At 46.0% G+C, this 15,972-nt stretch overlaps 1 protein-coding gene across 1 annotated transcript in view; it reads right to left on the minus strand.

Annotated features, from left to right (window-relative positions):
• The window catches only part of ATP8B1 (ATPase phospholipid transporting 8B1), a 496,708-nt gene that overhangs the window by 26,320 nt on the left and 454,416 nt on the right, over positions 1–15,972 (minus strand). Inside the window, exons 25-26 of the mRNA XM_086960445.1 lie at positions 15,544–15,789; positions 1,518–1,656 (exon numbers count right to left, since the gene is read on the minus strand). Of these exons, the coding sequence (XP_086816571.1) occupies positions 1,518–1,656; positions 15,544–15,789 (385 nt within the window). The remainder of the gene's footprint in view (positions 1–1,517; positions 1,657–15,543; positions 15,790–15,972) is intronic.

Genomic DNA, 15,972 nt, shown 5'->3' on the forward strand with positions numbered 1-15,972 from the left:
GGCAAGTTTCAGATTATGTACCAAGATGTGAAGGCTGTGAAGCATGCTACACACAGACCTTGGGTGGGTCTGCGACTGTCTTTTTTTCTTCCACATGAGGGCACTTCTTAAATAGAGAAGGCATTCTGACTAGAAAGTGATTGCAGATTATAGAGAAAAAAACAACACTTTTCTTATGTTGGTTTAAAATATGCTGAGTGACCGTGAAAAGACTTTAGAGATGAATGAAATTTGTAAAACAAAATAAAAAAAAGGAATTAAACTTCAAGTGCTCTTATTCACAGAAGCGCATGTAATCCTAAGGGACGGTATACCCTTTCTCAGGTTTTCGATTTTGGGCTATAAGCCTGCATTTTATCTACCTTTTTTGTAATTAAATTGCTGCAATGCAGACTTGCAATTGGTTATTTCCAATTTGACACTCGGGTAGAAATGTCACCTTTAATGGGCTCCTAAGGGTGCTGCTCATCATATTGGAACCAGCAACAAGTGGCAAGGGAAAATACATCTATGATAAAAGTACTCCAGGGTTTTCTCTAGGATGTTGTGGGTGATCTTTTCCGTTAGCGCCGAGAAGCCTATGTAAGGTAGCTGTGCGCTCTAGAAATCTATTGTAGTGTATTCTTACATGCCGAACAGTATTTTTCAAGCATTTAAGACTATAATGGATAGTCCTGTGTCCAACATTAAGTAGCCTATACTTCCTTCAAATATAGGCAGATAAAAAAAACAGGATTGTTTGAGTCTGTGTCCCTCATCACAAGTATGTCATTTATTTGAACATTGTTTTTGCTTGTTAATTAAAATCTGCCATTTGACAATTAAGTCATCTATCAACAAACATTGTCAAAGCAATTAAAGTTCAAATAAGTATCCACTAAAGCGTTGACTAATAGGAAAGCCCCCTTAAATTTCAGAGTGATATGGTCTGTCCATAGCAGGGATCTTAACGTATTCTCAAGCAGTCTTTGTTTATGTTTCAAAGAGGACGCATCGTATATAAATCTGCTAATACTCACTGTTCAGAGAAGGTGACATTTTTGCAACCTTCCCCGAGTCAACCCACTCCTCCATACTGCTGTCCCTTCTTAGTCTGATTGGAAATCCTACTCCAAATCAAAGGACCTAAATCTAGACAATGCTGGAGCGCTACATCTACTATACAACAGACCTAAGCATGTACATTAACCTCATCACAAGGTTGACTGTATGGTTTTTTGAAGGAGCTTTTGTTTTAATAGGTGCCATGAATGTCTACATGAAGCCCCTCAAAATGGGTCTCATGCAAGCAGATGTTTTTATAGATGTGTTTAACACATCCTTGCATGGGTATACTGACAACCCTGAACTCCAAATGTTCGGATCTCTGAACCAGCAATGCTTATGTTTTCAAACAAGTCAAGAAATGAACCACAAACTTGGCACACAAGAGATTAACCAAGTTACAGAAAGACTTTTAAATCTTCTATTTGGGTTTCTAAAGTGTAATCATGTAGGTTTTTGTATCACATACGCACCTGTGAAAATAAACATGGATGGGAAGAGAACATGGATTCCTGCACTATGAAGGTCAAACATAATGCCAAAGTAAATGGCAATGCTTCCGAACACAGAGAACGCATTTACGAATGTCCAGTAAGATGTATCCAAGCCAATCTGTTGATAAAGGAATAGGATGGTAAGAAGAAAGTTAGCCAGGTAATATCTTTTATGAATATATCTGAATTCAAGTCATTTTACAGTACAATCATTAAAAATCACAAACCTAAAAATCTAGAAATTGAAATATTTTGCTGTAGTGAATCTTTCAGTCGTGGTTCCCACATTGCTCATATCGTAACACAGTCAGAGGCGCTCCAAACCAGTTACACGATATACCAGTGGTTCTTGCACCCCATGGAAATTATGTGTGAGCCTTAAAAATTTGAACATTTTCAAAAGTGCAGTGTGTACCCGACAAAGCATATCAGCACTAGACTTTTCAATCACATTCATACTGGATGTTAAGTAGGACATAAACAGGAAAGAAAATTAAGTTTGTCACATTTCAAAATTTGAGATGCATTACTTGTGTTGGAGGTCTAACCTTAACATTAGTTTAACATTTTGCATGATATCTTGCACAGTGAATCATGGCACTCAACATTTTAAATACAGTCTTAATAAAAACCTAAAATACTAAATCTAAAAATATTTCAAAGCAACTAACGATACTTTGATGGCTGATAACAGGCCACAGTCTCCACTCAAAAGGTGCACTTGCTGGTACCCGCCGTATTCACACACAGACTATCTGAGGTCAATATATTGCCCAGAGGGCTTTCCGACAATTCCCAGGGTGTTCTTAAGCTCCACAGGGGCTCGGAGTGTCCGCCTTTTCGATGGCACATCCTGCCCTGGCATCTTCGGAACCCGGCCTATTGGGCACTTTGGTACCGATCCATTACAGAATATTTCTCCCTTAATACAGAGGTGGTGTCCTGCAAAACAATATAATGGGAGGCTATGAAACCAACCCTCTGGGGACGAGGGGTGATCAGTTTTTGCGTGGAAGAATGTAGGCATTGAATCCTCACATTCACGAACTTGAGGTGCAAATGCATACATTTAAAAAATGTGGCAGTGAGCGGGAGGGTGAGTTGGTACAGTGGCAACTGGGCCTGATCCAACAGCAATATCACCAACTGCTACTAAACAATGCTAAACAAGCATGGCAGGCTTCACAGAGCCACATAAATCAATGGAGGGTCAAATTAAGTAAGATGCTGCATCGACTTTGCCAGGCCGCATATGTGTCCATCTCTTGGTACCAGTGATACAGAATGCATTGGGTGGGGGCTGATGTTGGACTGTGGCACAAAGTTTTGATGAGTACTTCAGGGAGTGGTACGCCCAACAAGATGTGGTAGAAATAAACTATATAATCGATTTCATTCAGGCTCGCCCTCCCAGATCTCTACCGGATGCTGCCATAGCTGGATGAGTTGATCACTGAGGAGGAATTAATTGGTGGCTCTGGTAAAGCTGCAGCCTGGAAAGGCCTAGGGGCCCAATGACTTCCCGGGTGAGTTTATTAAAACATATATTCCACAACTAGGGAAACATTTGTTGGGGCGATACATACTGCGCTTGATGAGTCACGGTTTTCACCAGATAGATTTCATGCTGAAATTGATGGGTTACTTAAGCCAGGTCATCCGCCAGACGTACACTCATCATACCGCAAGATTTCTCTTCTGAATATTGAAGTAAAACCTTTAGCTGAGACTTTGGCCAATAGGCTAATAAAACATATGCCTAACCTGGTCCACTCTGATCAGGCCAGCTTTGTGCCTGACCGGGCTACATGTCACAATATTAGATGCATCCACAACGCTCTGGCCGACTGATTAGGGCAGCCAGCCGGAATACTTCTTGCCAACATAGACAAGGCCTTTGACTCAGTTAGCTGGAGCTACCTCCTCGAGTTACTTAAGCGCATCAATCTAGGAGTAAGGTTACTTTCATACGTCTGGCTATTATATATTGACCTTGCTGCTTCAGTCCAGTGGTGGGCGTGGTTTCTGTTCCCTTTCAGATATGTTGCGGTACCAGACAGGGATGTCTCCCTTTCTGTTTGCACTGGCCATGGAGACCTTGGCTGATTGGGTCAGAATTGATGCCCAGGGACAGGGATGTGAATGGTCTGTAGGGCTGTCTGGCAGGATAGCCTTGTATGGGGACTATGTTTTATTCTTCCTTATGGACCCGGTGACCTCGGGCCCCTTATTTTACAAATTATGCAGGTTTTTGATGACACCTCCAGTCTATATATGGACGCAGGGAAGTCTGTGTTATTCTCCATAGGTGTGGCTGCTGGGGACATGGAGCGGGCATCAGGCTTGGCACTAGCTACTCATGGGTTTAAGTATTTGGAGATGTTAGTCTCTCCGGCCCAGATGGTTTTGTGGACCCAAAATATGGCCCCATTACTGTAGCGTGTTAAGGAGGAGGTAAAGGCCTGGTCACCGCTGCCACTGTCCTAGTTAGGTAGACTGGCTATTTTCAAAATGGTATCCTTGCATATTATGGTATACCAACTTTATGGTTAAATGTTTTTATTAGCATTTTTAAAAACCGAAAACATTCCAACAATGTTGGCGATGAGATGCAGAAGAATGTGTCATACATACATTTGGGCATGCTGCTCGCAGATAATATTGGACATTCGTGTTAATGTCAAGGCAAGGAGAACATTGCAGTGTAGAGGATACCACCTTTTATATGAAACCAAAAACTGACCACCCTCCCCAACCCGTCCGATATCCCTTGGCCCCTGACTGTCCAGATCTTGTCTCGCCATAGAGACAGCTTCCCTCATACAGTTAAAGAAGGTTGCAGCTCTGTCCCCAGGTCGGAGAGTCGCAACACCCTCAGGTATTTGGGCTGAGTGATTTCATTGAATTCTGCTAGGAGCAGTTTTAAAAATTGACTCCATACTTTCTGGAATGTGGCTGCCGAGCCGCTCAGTGTGGCAGAAATATGTTACATCCCAATGGTGTGCCATATTCGATGGAGCCAACTAAGCATGGGCGGAAAATCCGTTTCGCTCGCGGATTTTGCGGATTTTCGGTAAATTCGCAATCCGCGAGATTCGCGAATCTCCCGCAAAATCCGCAAATCCGCGAGCAGCGGATTTTATGGCTTGCTCGCACTGTTCGCGTGAGTTCGCGGCTTCCCAGTACAACTTCGCGCCCCGCGAATAAGCGCTAAATTGCAGAAATACGATCTTAGCAAAACTGAAACTACTTACCAGGTTCAAAAGTTCAGGCTCATCATTAGTAGCCATTTCCTGTAGTGCTTCCTGAGGGGCCCCTCCAGAGTTCAGTTGCCAGTTGCAACTATTATGTGACCCTGCTCTGAACCTCAGAATAGTTACACATATGCCACAAAGGTCCTGAATTACAGCTAAGGGAGACAAGCAGGAGCCAGGCTGGAAGTTCAAATCCATTAATCAGCCCCTAATTCATTATTGTCAGTTGGGGCAGGGCAGGTGTTGTAACTAATTTTGCAACAATGAAAGCACTTAGCAAGTGCAAAAGATCACTAATCAGGAAGCACTAAGGAAGCAGGTGCCAGCTAAAAAAATATTCTGTGACACATTAATCAGCCCCAAATTAATTCAGGTCACTTGAGGCAGGGAAGGTGTGCTTTGCTTTGCCACAATAATGTACACTGACTGGACAACCAGAGGGTGCTGTGATGAAACAGAGGGTGGCATGGGTGGGCCAGAGGGTGGCATGAGTAGTCAGAGAGTGGCAGTGGTGACAGAGAGTGGCAGTGATGAAGAAGAGTGTCCCAAACAGGCTGGACACGTAGAAACAACAAGTTCGCAAAACTTGCGACCCGACAGGCAAGTTCGCGTTTGCGAAATTGTACAAAACCCTCGCGAACTGGCAGAAACCCGCGCGAACACAAAAAAAAAAAATCTGCAAATTCGCGAGAATTCGCGGATTTTGCGGATTGCGAGTTCGCAAATCCGCAAAATTCGCGAACGCGAGATTCGCAAAATTCGCCCATGCTTAGAGCCAACCCACGTACGTAGGAGGAATATTTGTCCCCCAATGCATTAAGATATTCTATTAAGCTGCACCCAGTGCTAACCCCATCTGTCACCCTCTCATACTCTTCAACGAAATGTAATGGGGCTGGGAAGGCCCAGGACCACATACACCAGGAGTTGTGGGATTTCAGTGTTGAAGAGCAGGGCCGGACTGGTGAGTCCGGGCACCAGGCAATCCCTCGGTAGGCTGGAGGGGGTGGGGGCTGGTTTTCAAAAAGGGGGCCGGTTTTGTGGCTGGTTTTCAGTCCGACCGTCACAGACTGACGGTCTGACTGAAAATCGGCCCCCAGGCACAACAACACTGCAGCGTCAATCACAGTAGTTAGTTCAGGGAGAAAAAGCAGTCACCACCGGCACCAGGTCCAGGTGTTGTGTACTTGTAGTCATGATGATGTCATGCTAGCGCCCCGCCAGCAAGCCTGATTGACCTTCAACTGTGCAACCTAACCCTAGACAAACGTTTCAGGAAGAGGAGGTGCCTGTGCGCGCAGAATTATGCCCGGTCTCTTCCTCTGCGGCGTCTGCGCGCTGTAGGGTGCGGCCCGCATGCGCATTGGGCAATAACTGCGCGTGACTACCTACAGGAGTGACGAGAGCAGCAGAGGTGCGCACGGTACTTGAAGCGGCCTTACTTTTATTCTACTGGCTAGCGCCGCCGCGCCTAGCCCGACGACCCCCCTGTGTCTGTCTGCAGTGCCACCACCACAACAGCAGTCAGCAGGCCTGAGGTGAGTCCATTTTTCTGGCCCGGCCAGCCCCAGAGAGGGCCTGAGCACCTGTGCAGCGCAGAGCCTTGGGTACTTCGAAGGCTTCCGAGTCGTCCCGAGAGAGAATAATTATCTGTACGTCTCACGACTCGAGTCACAACACCCTGCAGGCAGCTGGCATGTCAGAGGCTTTTGTGGGGCGGGGGCCACATTTCTCCCTTGGCCTGAGTCATGTGATTCCAGTAACCTGTCTCTTGAAGTACGTGACTGTGTGTCTCTGCCCTCCTGCTAGTGCTAGGAGGCACCCTCATGGGATGTGGCGGATTTTCACAAGTCCTACTACCGCCCTGAGAGGTGAGATGCAAGCCATGCCTGCCCGCTGATACTTATTTGTCACCACAGTCTATTCAAGCCCAGGTTCTGCACATCCCATAGCAAAGCTTTTCATCAGGGATTGTGCCCACTGGTGTATCACTCAGCTGCTGTGTATTCAATGGCACAGCCTCTCCTCTGCCCCCAAGCTGGCTCCCTTCCGAGGTAGAAGAAAGGAGTACTGTCCGGTCCGGCCGTAGTCTTAACAACACAGCATCATCTTGTTTGATATTTGCACAGGCACCAGTTGTAAATCTGGCGTGAAGTCAGAGTAGAGGGGTGAACATTTTATTGCTCCACTGTTTTTTCTGCAGTGTTATTGATCGACATTCAACATTTGAAGAATGAAAGGCTAAACTAGCTCTTCCTTCATTCGAAGGAGTGGCTCAAATGTTAGTGCATGTCTCAGTCGCAAATGCTTAACCTTCTGAGCTATCCTGCTTGTTTGGCAAAATTATTTTATTTGAAAGCCCTCGTCTTCTGTTTTCTTTCCCCTCTTCCACCTATAGCCCCCATATCATTGAATGACTGACTGCCATGGTTTGGACTGGACATGCTCATCCTGGTTCTCGTTCGCCAGCAGCCTGGCACCCACAGCGAAGGGTTACCTCTATTGTTCAAAGTACCAGACTGCTCATGGGCAAGAGGTGTTGGGGTGCTGGGGCACGCCCTGGGCGTGGGTCTTTAGGTGCATTTAGTGGGGGAGCCACTAGGGATTTATGGAGCACAGCTTGAATGGGCAGTAACCTGGCACATTAAACCTAGCACTTCACGCCCACCTTCATCCTAGCACTGCCTGCCTACCTACCTATTCCTGTTATCAGTCTAGAGAGGTCGCCTTACCTCACTGACACACCAGTCCTTCATTCACACACCCTAGGTTAATAGCAGCCCTCCTTCCACCCCTAGTTTTCGTTTACAACAGTTTAGCCACTCTGCTCCTGGTCCTTATTGCTCAAATCCTCAAATCATTGTACACATCAGGCGTCCACAAAGCTTACCCAGTCCTATTTTATGACAATATTTGCCTTGTGAAATGCGTACATTTGCTTTTCAAAGTACATGCATGACTGGACGTTGGGAATAAAAAGTAAATTAGGAGTGATGAAAAACTGGAGGCCTCTGAGTTTCTGACAAAACCGCCAGACCTTCTGGGTTATCATAAGTAAACTTGACATGTGAATGACTCTTTCAGAGCTTTTAAGATCTCTAGTTTTGTGGGTGTGAAGCTCTGTTTATCTTATTACAGCCTGTGATTTGCAGTGCTGTTTAATCAATTATAGAACCAGAACTACAGGTCCCAGAATGCCTGACAGGATGAGCTAATCCCGCTTGGAACTGGAAAACGTGGGAGCTCTGCAATTTCAAAGCCCCACTGTTCTTTCAGATGCGACAGACACCGTACTGTCCTCCTGAGTTTACAGAAATAAACGTGCCAGTTATGTGACTAACTCTATACCAGGCTCAACTTGGAGGAATTCACATTGACTAATCTAAATGACTCCACCCAGAGCCTTCTGGCGTTTCAACTGCACGGGCCTGTGACTTGATTTAGAAGATCATGATTTAGATGCGCTGTTTCTTACTGAAACGTGGCTATCTGACAGTTCTGACTCGGACATCGTCATTGCCCTCCCCCCAGGCTATCTCTGTCAAGCCCTACATAGACGGAGAGGAGGGGGGTTAGCCTTAATCTACAGAGAACAGCTTATCTGTAGAACCTCCAACGCTCACATCGAAGACTGTGAGAGTTGCCTATTTTCCATTCAAACCTCCCCGGCCCACACCCTGTCGGGACTACTGATCTATCGCCCTCCAGGTGCTCCTGGGAAATTCCTCAATGCCGTTACCGAATCGGTTTCACAATTAGCTTCCTCTGCTCCTAACTTCCTTATCGTAGGTGATCTGAATCTGCACTTCATGGACCCCACTGATCGGATTGCCTTCGATCTTCTTCAAGACCTGTTGTCATTTAATATCCGACTGGTCAACAATGAGCCCACCCATGAGAAGGGACACTTACTAGATCCCGTCCTCACCAATGTCGCTAACATCACCACCAGTTCACCCCTGACTCTGCCATGGACTGATCATTTTCTAGTCCCTATCTCTTGGGATGCTCCCACTATGACCCCGCAAACTATGAAAATCCAGGTCACTGATAGACGGTGGCACAAACTTGTACCTACGGAATGGGCCACCACTCTCTCAAACTCCATCCCTGAGCTCTCTACCGAGCCTGGTACGGCTGATAAACAGTTTAATTCCTGGATTACATCTTCGCTAGATAAACTAATCCCTAAAACAGCCACTCTTAAACATACCAAAAGAGTGTCCTCTGCTCCGTGGTATACCCCAGAGCTCAAAGCCCTGCACCAGGAATGCAAGAGAACGGAACGCTCCTGGAGGAAAGATAAGTCTAAAGCAAACAAAGACGCTTACTCTACCTCCCTTTTAACTTACAAAACATCCATTCGTAAGACTAAAAGTGCATTCTTCCAGGAAAGAATAGAAAAAGCAGTATGCTCGAGTAAAGAATCCTTCGTCATTTTAAAAGAACTTCTGAAGACCCCAGATCCGGGACCGAGAAACCCCCCAGACCCCAAGGCTGATCAGGAAAAATGCCATCAGTTGGCTAACTTCTTTCATGAAAAGATACAAAAAATCCTTGATTCAATCCCCCCTGCTAGTCCATGCGAGGAAAACGACCCCCCGAACACTCGGACATCCATTTGCCTCTCCTCTTGGGGTCAAGTAACTATCGAAGAAGTGGGAAATACTCTGAACTCCATTTAAAGCGGATCTCCCAGGGACCCCGCCCCGCTTCGGACCCTTAAGGAAGTAGCTTCCATCATTGTTCCTCCCCTTACCCACCTGATCAACGCCTCATTCCAACAGGGAGTCGTGCCCCCGAGCTGGAAGGCGGCGGTTGTTAAAGCATTACTGAAGAAACCTTCCCTCGATCCCGAAAACCTGGCCAATTTTAGGCCAATTTCTCTTCTCCCAGGGATCAGCAAGATTGCTGAAAAACTGGCTAACAAGAAACTTTCACAGTTCCTGGAGGACAACAGACTAAAAAGCTCACAGACAGGTTTTCGTCCAGGGCAGGGCACGGACATCACCCTCCTGGCAGCGGTAGAGGAGGCCAGAGCACTCTTAGACGAAGGAGGATCAGTGGCAGTGATCCTCCTCGACCTGAGTGCGGCCTTCGATACCGTCAACCATCAACTTCTCATTAAACGGCTCAAGAGAGTCGGTGTGGAAGGCTCCGCCCTATCCTGGCTTTCATCCTTTCTGGCCCAGCGCACCTTTCAGATCTGGGAAAACAACACCTGCTCCTCCGAAACTCCCCTCCAATGTGGCGTGCCTCAGGGCTCCTCCCTGAGCCCCACATTATTTAATATCTACATGTCCCCATTGGAGGAGGTTATCACCCCGTTCGGAGTGAGCGTCGTCAGCTATGCTGACGACACACAATTAGATGTGTCATTATCCCATCCCAGCCAACAACCAGCAGATTTATTTAACTGCCTTACGCAGGTTCAGCGCTGGATGAACAGTTCAGCCTTAAAACTGAACGGAGCAAAGACTGACGTTCTCCTCCTTGGCCAGAAAGGACTCACTCTCTCCCCGAACATCTGGCCAGGATGTCTGGGTCCCCCCCCTGACCCAAAACAAGAAGTAAAAAGCTTGGGCGTGTGGCTCGATACAGACCTTTCGTTCATCACGCAAGCAAAAAAAGTAGCCAGGACGTGCTTCGGGCTCTTGAAATCATTGAGGAAGATCCTGCCCCTCTTGCCCCCCAACTCGCAAAAACTGCTAATTCAAGGCCTGATAATCTCTAGGCTTGATTATAGCAATGTGATCTACCTGGGCGCCCCCGAAGCAACGATGAACAAGCTTCAGAGAATTCAGAACGTCGCCGCCCGAATTCTCACTAATACTCCTGCCAGAGCCTCGGCCAAACCAGCACTAAAACTCCTTCACTGGCTCCCAATAAGGGAGCGGGTCAAATTTAAGGCCCTGTGCCTAGCCCACAAACTGCTACAAAATCAAGGCCCCCCTATTCTCAGAAAATTTATCAAACCCTATAAATCCTCTAGATCCCTTCGTTCGGACAAGGAGAATCTCATCATCACTCCCAGATGTAAGAAGGCACGTTCAGGTGGAAGACGTTTCTCAGTTCACACCGCACGCCTCTGGAATGCTCTCCCCCGCGACCTGAGAATTGAACCACATTATCTACGCTTCAAGAAGCGGCTGAAAACCCACCTTTTTCCATAAAAGAAACTTGCTCGTCCGGAACCCCGAACTCCAGTTCCCCCCTCCCCTCCATTACCCCCCCTTCCTTTCCTGGCCCACTGACCTGTAGAGGTAGGGTTCTTAGCGCTGGGATACCTCCGGGTGACTACGCGCTCTATACATTTTTTTAATAATAATAACTTACTTTTTCAAGTCCCTGCTAGCCTTTTCAAAGTCCAGCCTCTACCACAACAAGCCTGACAGTCAGAGGAACTAGCCTAGCTGACTTCATTGTTATCCCACTGGGTAATATAGTTCAGCATTTAGCGGGTCACTTTAAAGTTGAAGCATTTAAGTAGTGAGTCCGCCTTTCATCTGTATGAAGTCAACTGACTAACAGTGAGTTCGGAAATATTAACTCCATTTGTTGAAATGTGTTAAAATGATGCCATATTATGTTACCTAGGATTCCAATAGAACATAGTTATCACCAGTGGGGTATCTTGGCACTTAAACTCTCTGGATGTGGCAATTGTCTTTCAGAATCGGTTTCTTCGATGGTTTTGCTTGAACAGTGTTTTCTGTGTTGTAAACCGGAGACAATTTTGTTTATATTCTATTTGGACCAGCATCAAAATGTGTGCAAATTTATTTGACCCGTGTTTTTTCTTCTTTGTGCGACTTCCTCGATTTTCTGTAATACTGCCTTATGGTGTTTGTTGATTTATCAGAGATTATTTGGCACCCACAGTCACTGTCTATCACAACCATTTTAAAAGTCCTATAGAACTGAAATGTCATTAACTGCCCATGTTCTGTCTCAACTGGCACTCCCAGCTATGGAAGTGATCCAGCTCCTACCTCCCCTCTCAAAACAACTGGAATGGAAATTTATTTAACTGCTTGCAATACTTGGCCTGTATCTATGTCTAATCTACCAGGACTGAGATGCAACTAAACTGCAAGAAACCTGCCAGAACGGCCTATGTTCTCTGGTCACACTCACCCCCTCTCTCTCCCTTTCTCTCTCTCCCTCTCCCTCTCTTGCTCCCTCCCTCTCTCTCTCCCCTCTCTCTCTCTCTCCCTCCCTATTCCTCGCTCTCACTCCCTTACACTCTTTTTATCCCTCTCAATCTCTATTCCTATCCCCCTCTCAGTCTCTCTCCCCTCTCTCTCCCTCCCTCTATCCTCCCTTTCTCCCTCTATCCCCATATCTGTCAGTTCCTCTCTCTCTATCCCTTTCTCTATATCCCTCTTTTCTATCCCTGCATTTCTCTCCCTCTCCCCTCCCCTGCCCTCTCTATCTCTATTCTCTCCTGTCTCTCTCTTTCCCACTCTCTCTCGTCCCCTCTCTCTCACTTTCTTGCTCCCTCCCTCTCTCTCCATTTCTCTATCCCTCTCTCTTCTCCCTCACGCGCTGTCTATTTATCCCTCTCACTCTCTCTATAACTATCCCTCTCAGTCTCTCCCCCTCTCTCTCCCTCTCTCTATCCCCCTCTCTCCCTCTCTATCCCCATCCTCTCTCACTCCCTATCCCTTCCACTCTATCCTTTTCTCTCTCTATCCCTGTCTTTCTATCCCTCCCTCTCTTTTCTATCCCTGTATTTTCACCCCCTCTCTCTCCCTCTCCTCCCTTTCTCCCCTCTCTCTATCTCTATCTCTATTGTAGGAGAGTAGGGTCTGCTTCCTATGGTCACCCCCACTTTTTGCTTCACTGGTTTTCGACTAGTGTGGATGTGGGCCTGCTAATCAGACCCACAGCCCAGCTGTGCTCTCTCTAAATTGATACCATTTACTTTAGGTACATGCCACATTGGATATTGGGTCACCCTTGTGAGTCCCTGTGCAGTGTACCCTAGGTACCCAGGGCATTAGTGCACCCAAGGCCTACCAGGGGCTGCAGCATGTATTATGCCACCCCTGGCTGGCCTTCCTATATTGACACAACTGGCTGATCACTCAGCTGGGGCAAGGTGGTGTAATCACCCTTTGCTTAGATATAGTATACATATATCTAACTTATATATAGACACATAGTAACCGGTAAAGTCACTCCTATGGCAGGCCTGAACAATCCTGGAGGCAGAGTGCTTGGTTTTGTGTGAGAGTGTGTCCTAGCATGAGCTGAGCCCCTCTGCAGGTTCTGGAATCATGTCCTTATAGCTGTTCTATGATATTGTCATACCATATACTCTTAAGTGCATTATAATCCTCGCGGTTATTGCTAACTTTGCTTTCTGTCTCCCAAATTTTCTTGGGGGGGAGAAGGTCAACTCCCCAAACTCCCCCTAGCAGTGGTTGCTCACTGCGCTTGCTCGCTACCCACCGTGTGGGGGCTGGTACCACTTTGTTCTCTGATTCACTCCTTGAGTCTATTTTTGGTGCTCTCTGAAAGAATGTCCTATGGGTACATATGAATGGGTGGGTAACCTGATGTTCTTTAAGGTCATCATCTACTATTTTCTGTGCTTTGAAAGTTGATACAATTTGAATATGTAATCAAAAATGTGCTGTAAAATTCACCATTTTGGTCTGTCGTTTTCCAAAATTTTCTTGAGAGGAGAACCACCCCAAACCCCCCTAGTGGCAGTAGGGCTCGCTCGCTGCGCTCGCTGCGCGCCGAATGGGGACTGGTCTGGCAAAATTTGCCAGGGCTGCTTTCAGTTCCCAATCCGGCCCTGTTGAAGAGTGCATCTAACTTCAGAACCACCCCTGCGCTATCCCTCAATCGTCATTATGACAGGTCAATGCAGTTCTGAGTCATTTTTTTGAGCATCATATATAGGTCTCCAGACTTGTTTTCAAGTGCACATACTGTGGGGGCATTGCGGCTGCAGATGTTCAATCCTACTATGCGGCCTCTCACCTACAGATTGATTGGTGGTGAGGATCTAGTCAAAGCCACAGAATGATGGGCGCTAACTTTGTGCACTCATTTATATACTGGGTGAGGGACATGACAGCGCACCTCCCGTCCACCCTCCTCCCCAGCTATTAAGTGATTAACAGATGGAGAAGAACCCTCCGTAGGATGGAATGGTGGGGGAGACTTATGCAAGAGACACTGCTATGGCAGGGCATTTACCTCTGTCAGGAGGCCCAGTTGAGGGGATTTAAACAATGCGATGCCGTAGGCATTTCCACGCTAGGTGATATCATGCACAGCACAATGTTTAAATCGTTTCAGGAAATGCAAATCCAATACCAGCTGCATGTAGCCAGTTTTATAAATACTTACAGCTGTTGCATGTCATATCTCCTTACCTGCGAGACCTCCAGGACTTGCCAGAGTTTAACCCATTAGAGGACAATTATTATTGGGGGATCTCGATAACCACAAGATTAGTAAGATTTAACAATCCCTGGTTACAAATAGCTTGAATACACTGCCAGCCCTTAGGGCGCCATGGAGAGAGAACATTGAAAATATAGATAAGGATGACTGGGCTGAAGCCTTAGAAGCCCCTCAGGAGGCAGCAGTGTCTTACTAGCTCCGTCTTTTCCAGTGGAAATACCCACACAGAGTTTATCATACTAGGAGCGGTCTGTGGCATATATGACTTATTAGTTCCCCGGTCTGTCTTCATTGTGAGGCAGAGGAGGTACCTTCCTTCATACCGTTTGGAGCTGTGTGACATGGTCAGGTTTCTGGCCAACGGGGACGTCCTCTCTTAGGGAGGTTCTTGCATGGGATATTCTACTAAACACCAAATGAATTCTACTCCATAGCACAGAAAGTATAGGGGGAAACCGCTACAAAAGACACCAGTTATTTTTACGGCATTACACTTGTAACGAGATCGCTAAGCTGTGGAAAGCGATCACACTACCATCAGTGAGGGCATAAAAGAGAGGGATTTATCATTGTATGGGCTGGAAGGTGGAAATGTTCCAGGGTAGGGGCTGCCCACAAAAACATCGGAAGATATGGCTACGTTTGGTGGCTTACAGGGGTATAGTCTTGGCCCCTGTTCACATTATGCACTCTCAACTAGATGGTGAAATAAGATAATGTGGTTGTATATCACAGGAGACTGAGATGGGGAATGGTGTTACATCTCCTCAGGGGCATCGTTAATGAATTGATGGGGGAGGGGGTTGGGTAGAAATGCACAGGTTCATGTGTTCTAACTGTTCACAGGATTTTCCATAATGTTTTGTATAAGTAAGCAGGCCAATAAGGCACAGATTTCAGGCAAACCCCCAAAAAATAAGTTAGGAAAAAAGAACAGAATGTTTAGTTAAGGCACACTGCTTATGCATACTATTAACAGCGGATTGATGGATTATAATATAATCACTGAGTTTTTTCCTAAGGTACTCAAAGCATTGCAATTTCACACGCACATAATTAGTAAAGAGGGGTTCAACACATCCTTTTCTGAGCTGCATATAAAATGTAACTAACGCGGACAGTCTCACAGATCTATATAGTCCCTAAGCTAAGCATGCAGACGTTGGGAGTGCAGGGTGTACTTTGTGCCCTTGCACATGACCTGCAAAAGGAACTCGAGTGAAGCCACTAATTATATGTAAACAAACATTCATCAACCCTCATTTTATTAGTCAATAGAACACTAATTTTGAAAATAACAGGTATTCAAGATTACTAATACTTGCCTGTAGATTTACAATGATAATAAGAGCAGTGGCTGTTGTAACGGCAAAAGACTGGTAATCGGAGGGTGCCTCGCCATCCTGTCCCATGGTTTGCAGGAATGCCCCATATGGTATGAAGAAGATTATCAGTGAAGAGACAATCCCATGGAACAGACTTACGAAGAATTTCTTGTAATTGAACAGCAGATCTTTTTGCCCAGGGATGTAAAGCCGCGGGAAAAGAAGGCTTAGTTTGTCACTCACATCCTTGAAGAAAAAGAATTTCAATTAAAGGCCGGCATGTAAAAGAAGATTTGTACAGCACACAATATAACTAATTTTGGTCTCGAGCTCCGGCCTAAGTTGACACAATTATTTGTAAAATGCTAAACTTCCAAGGCATCATAGGATATTTAGAAACCTTAAGGTATGAGAAGCATAATGAAAAAT

This window comes from Lissotriton vulgaris, chromosome 3_1, assembly GCF_964263255.1.
Source record: "Lissotriton vulgaris chromosome 3_1, aLisVul1.2, whole genome shotgun sequence".
Lineage (NCBI taxonomy): Eukaryota > Metazoa > Chordata > Amphibia > Caudata > Salamandridae > Lissotriton > Lissotriton vulgaris.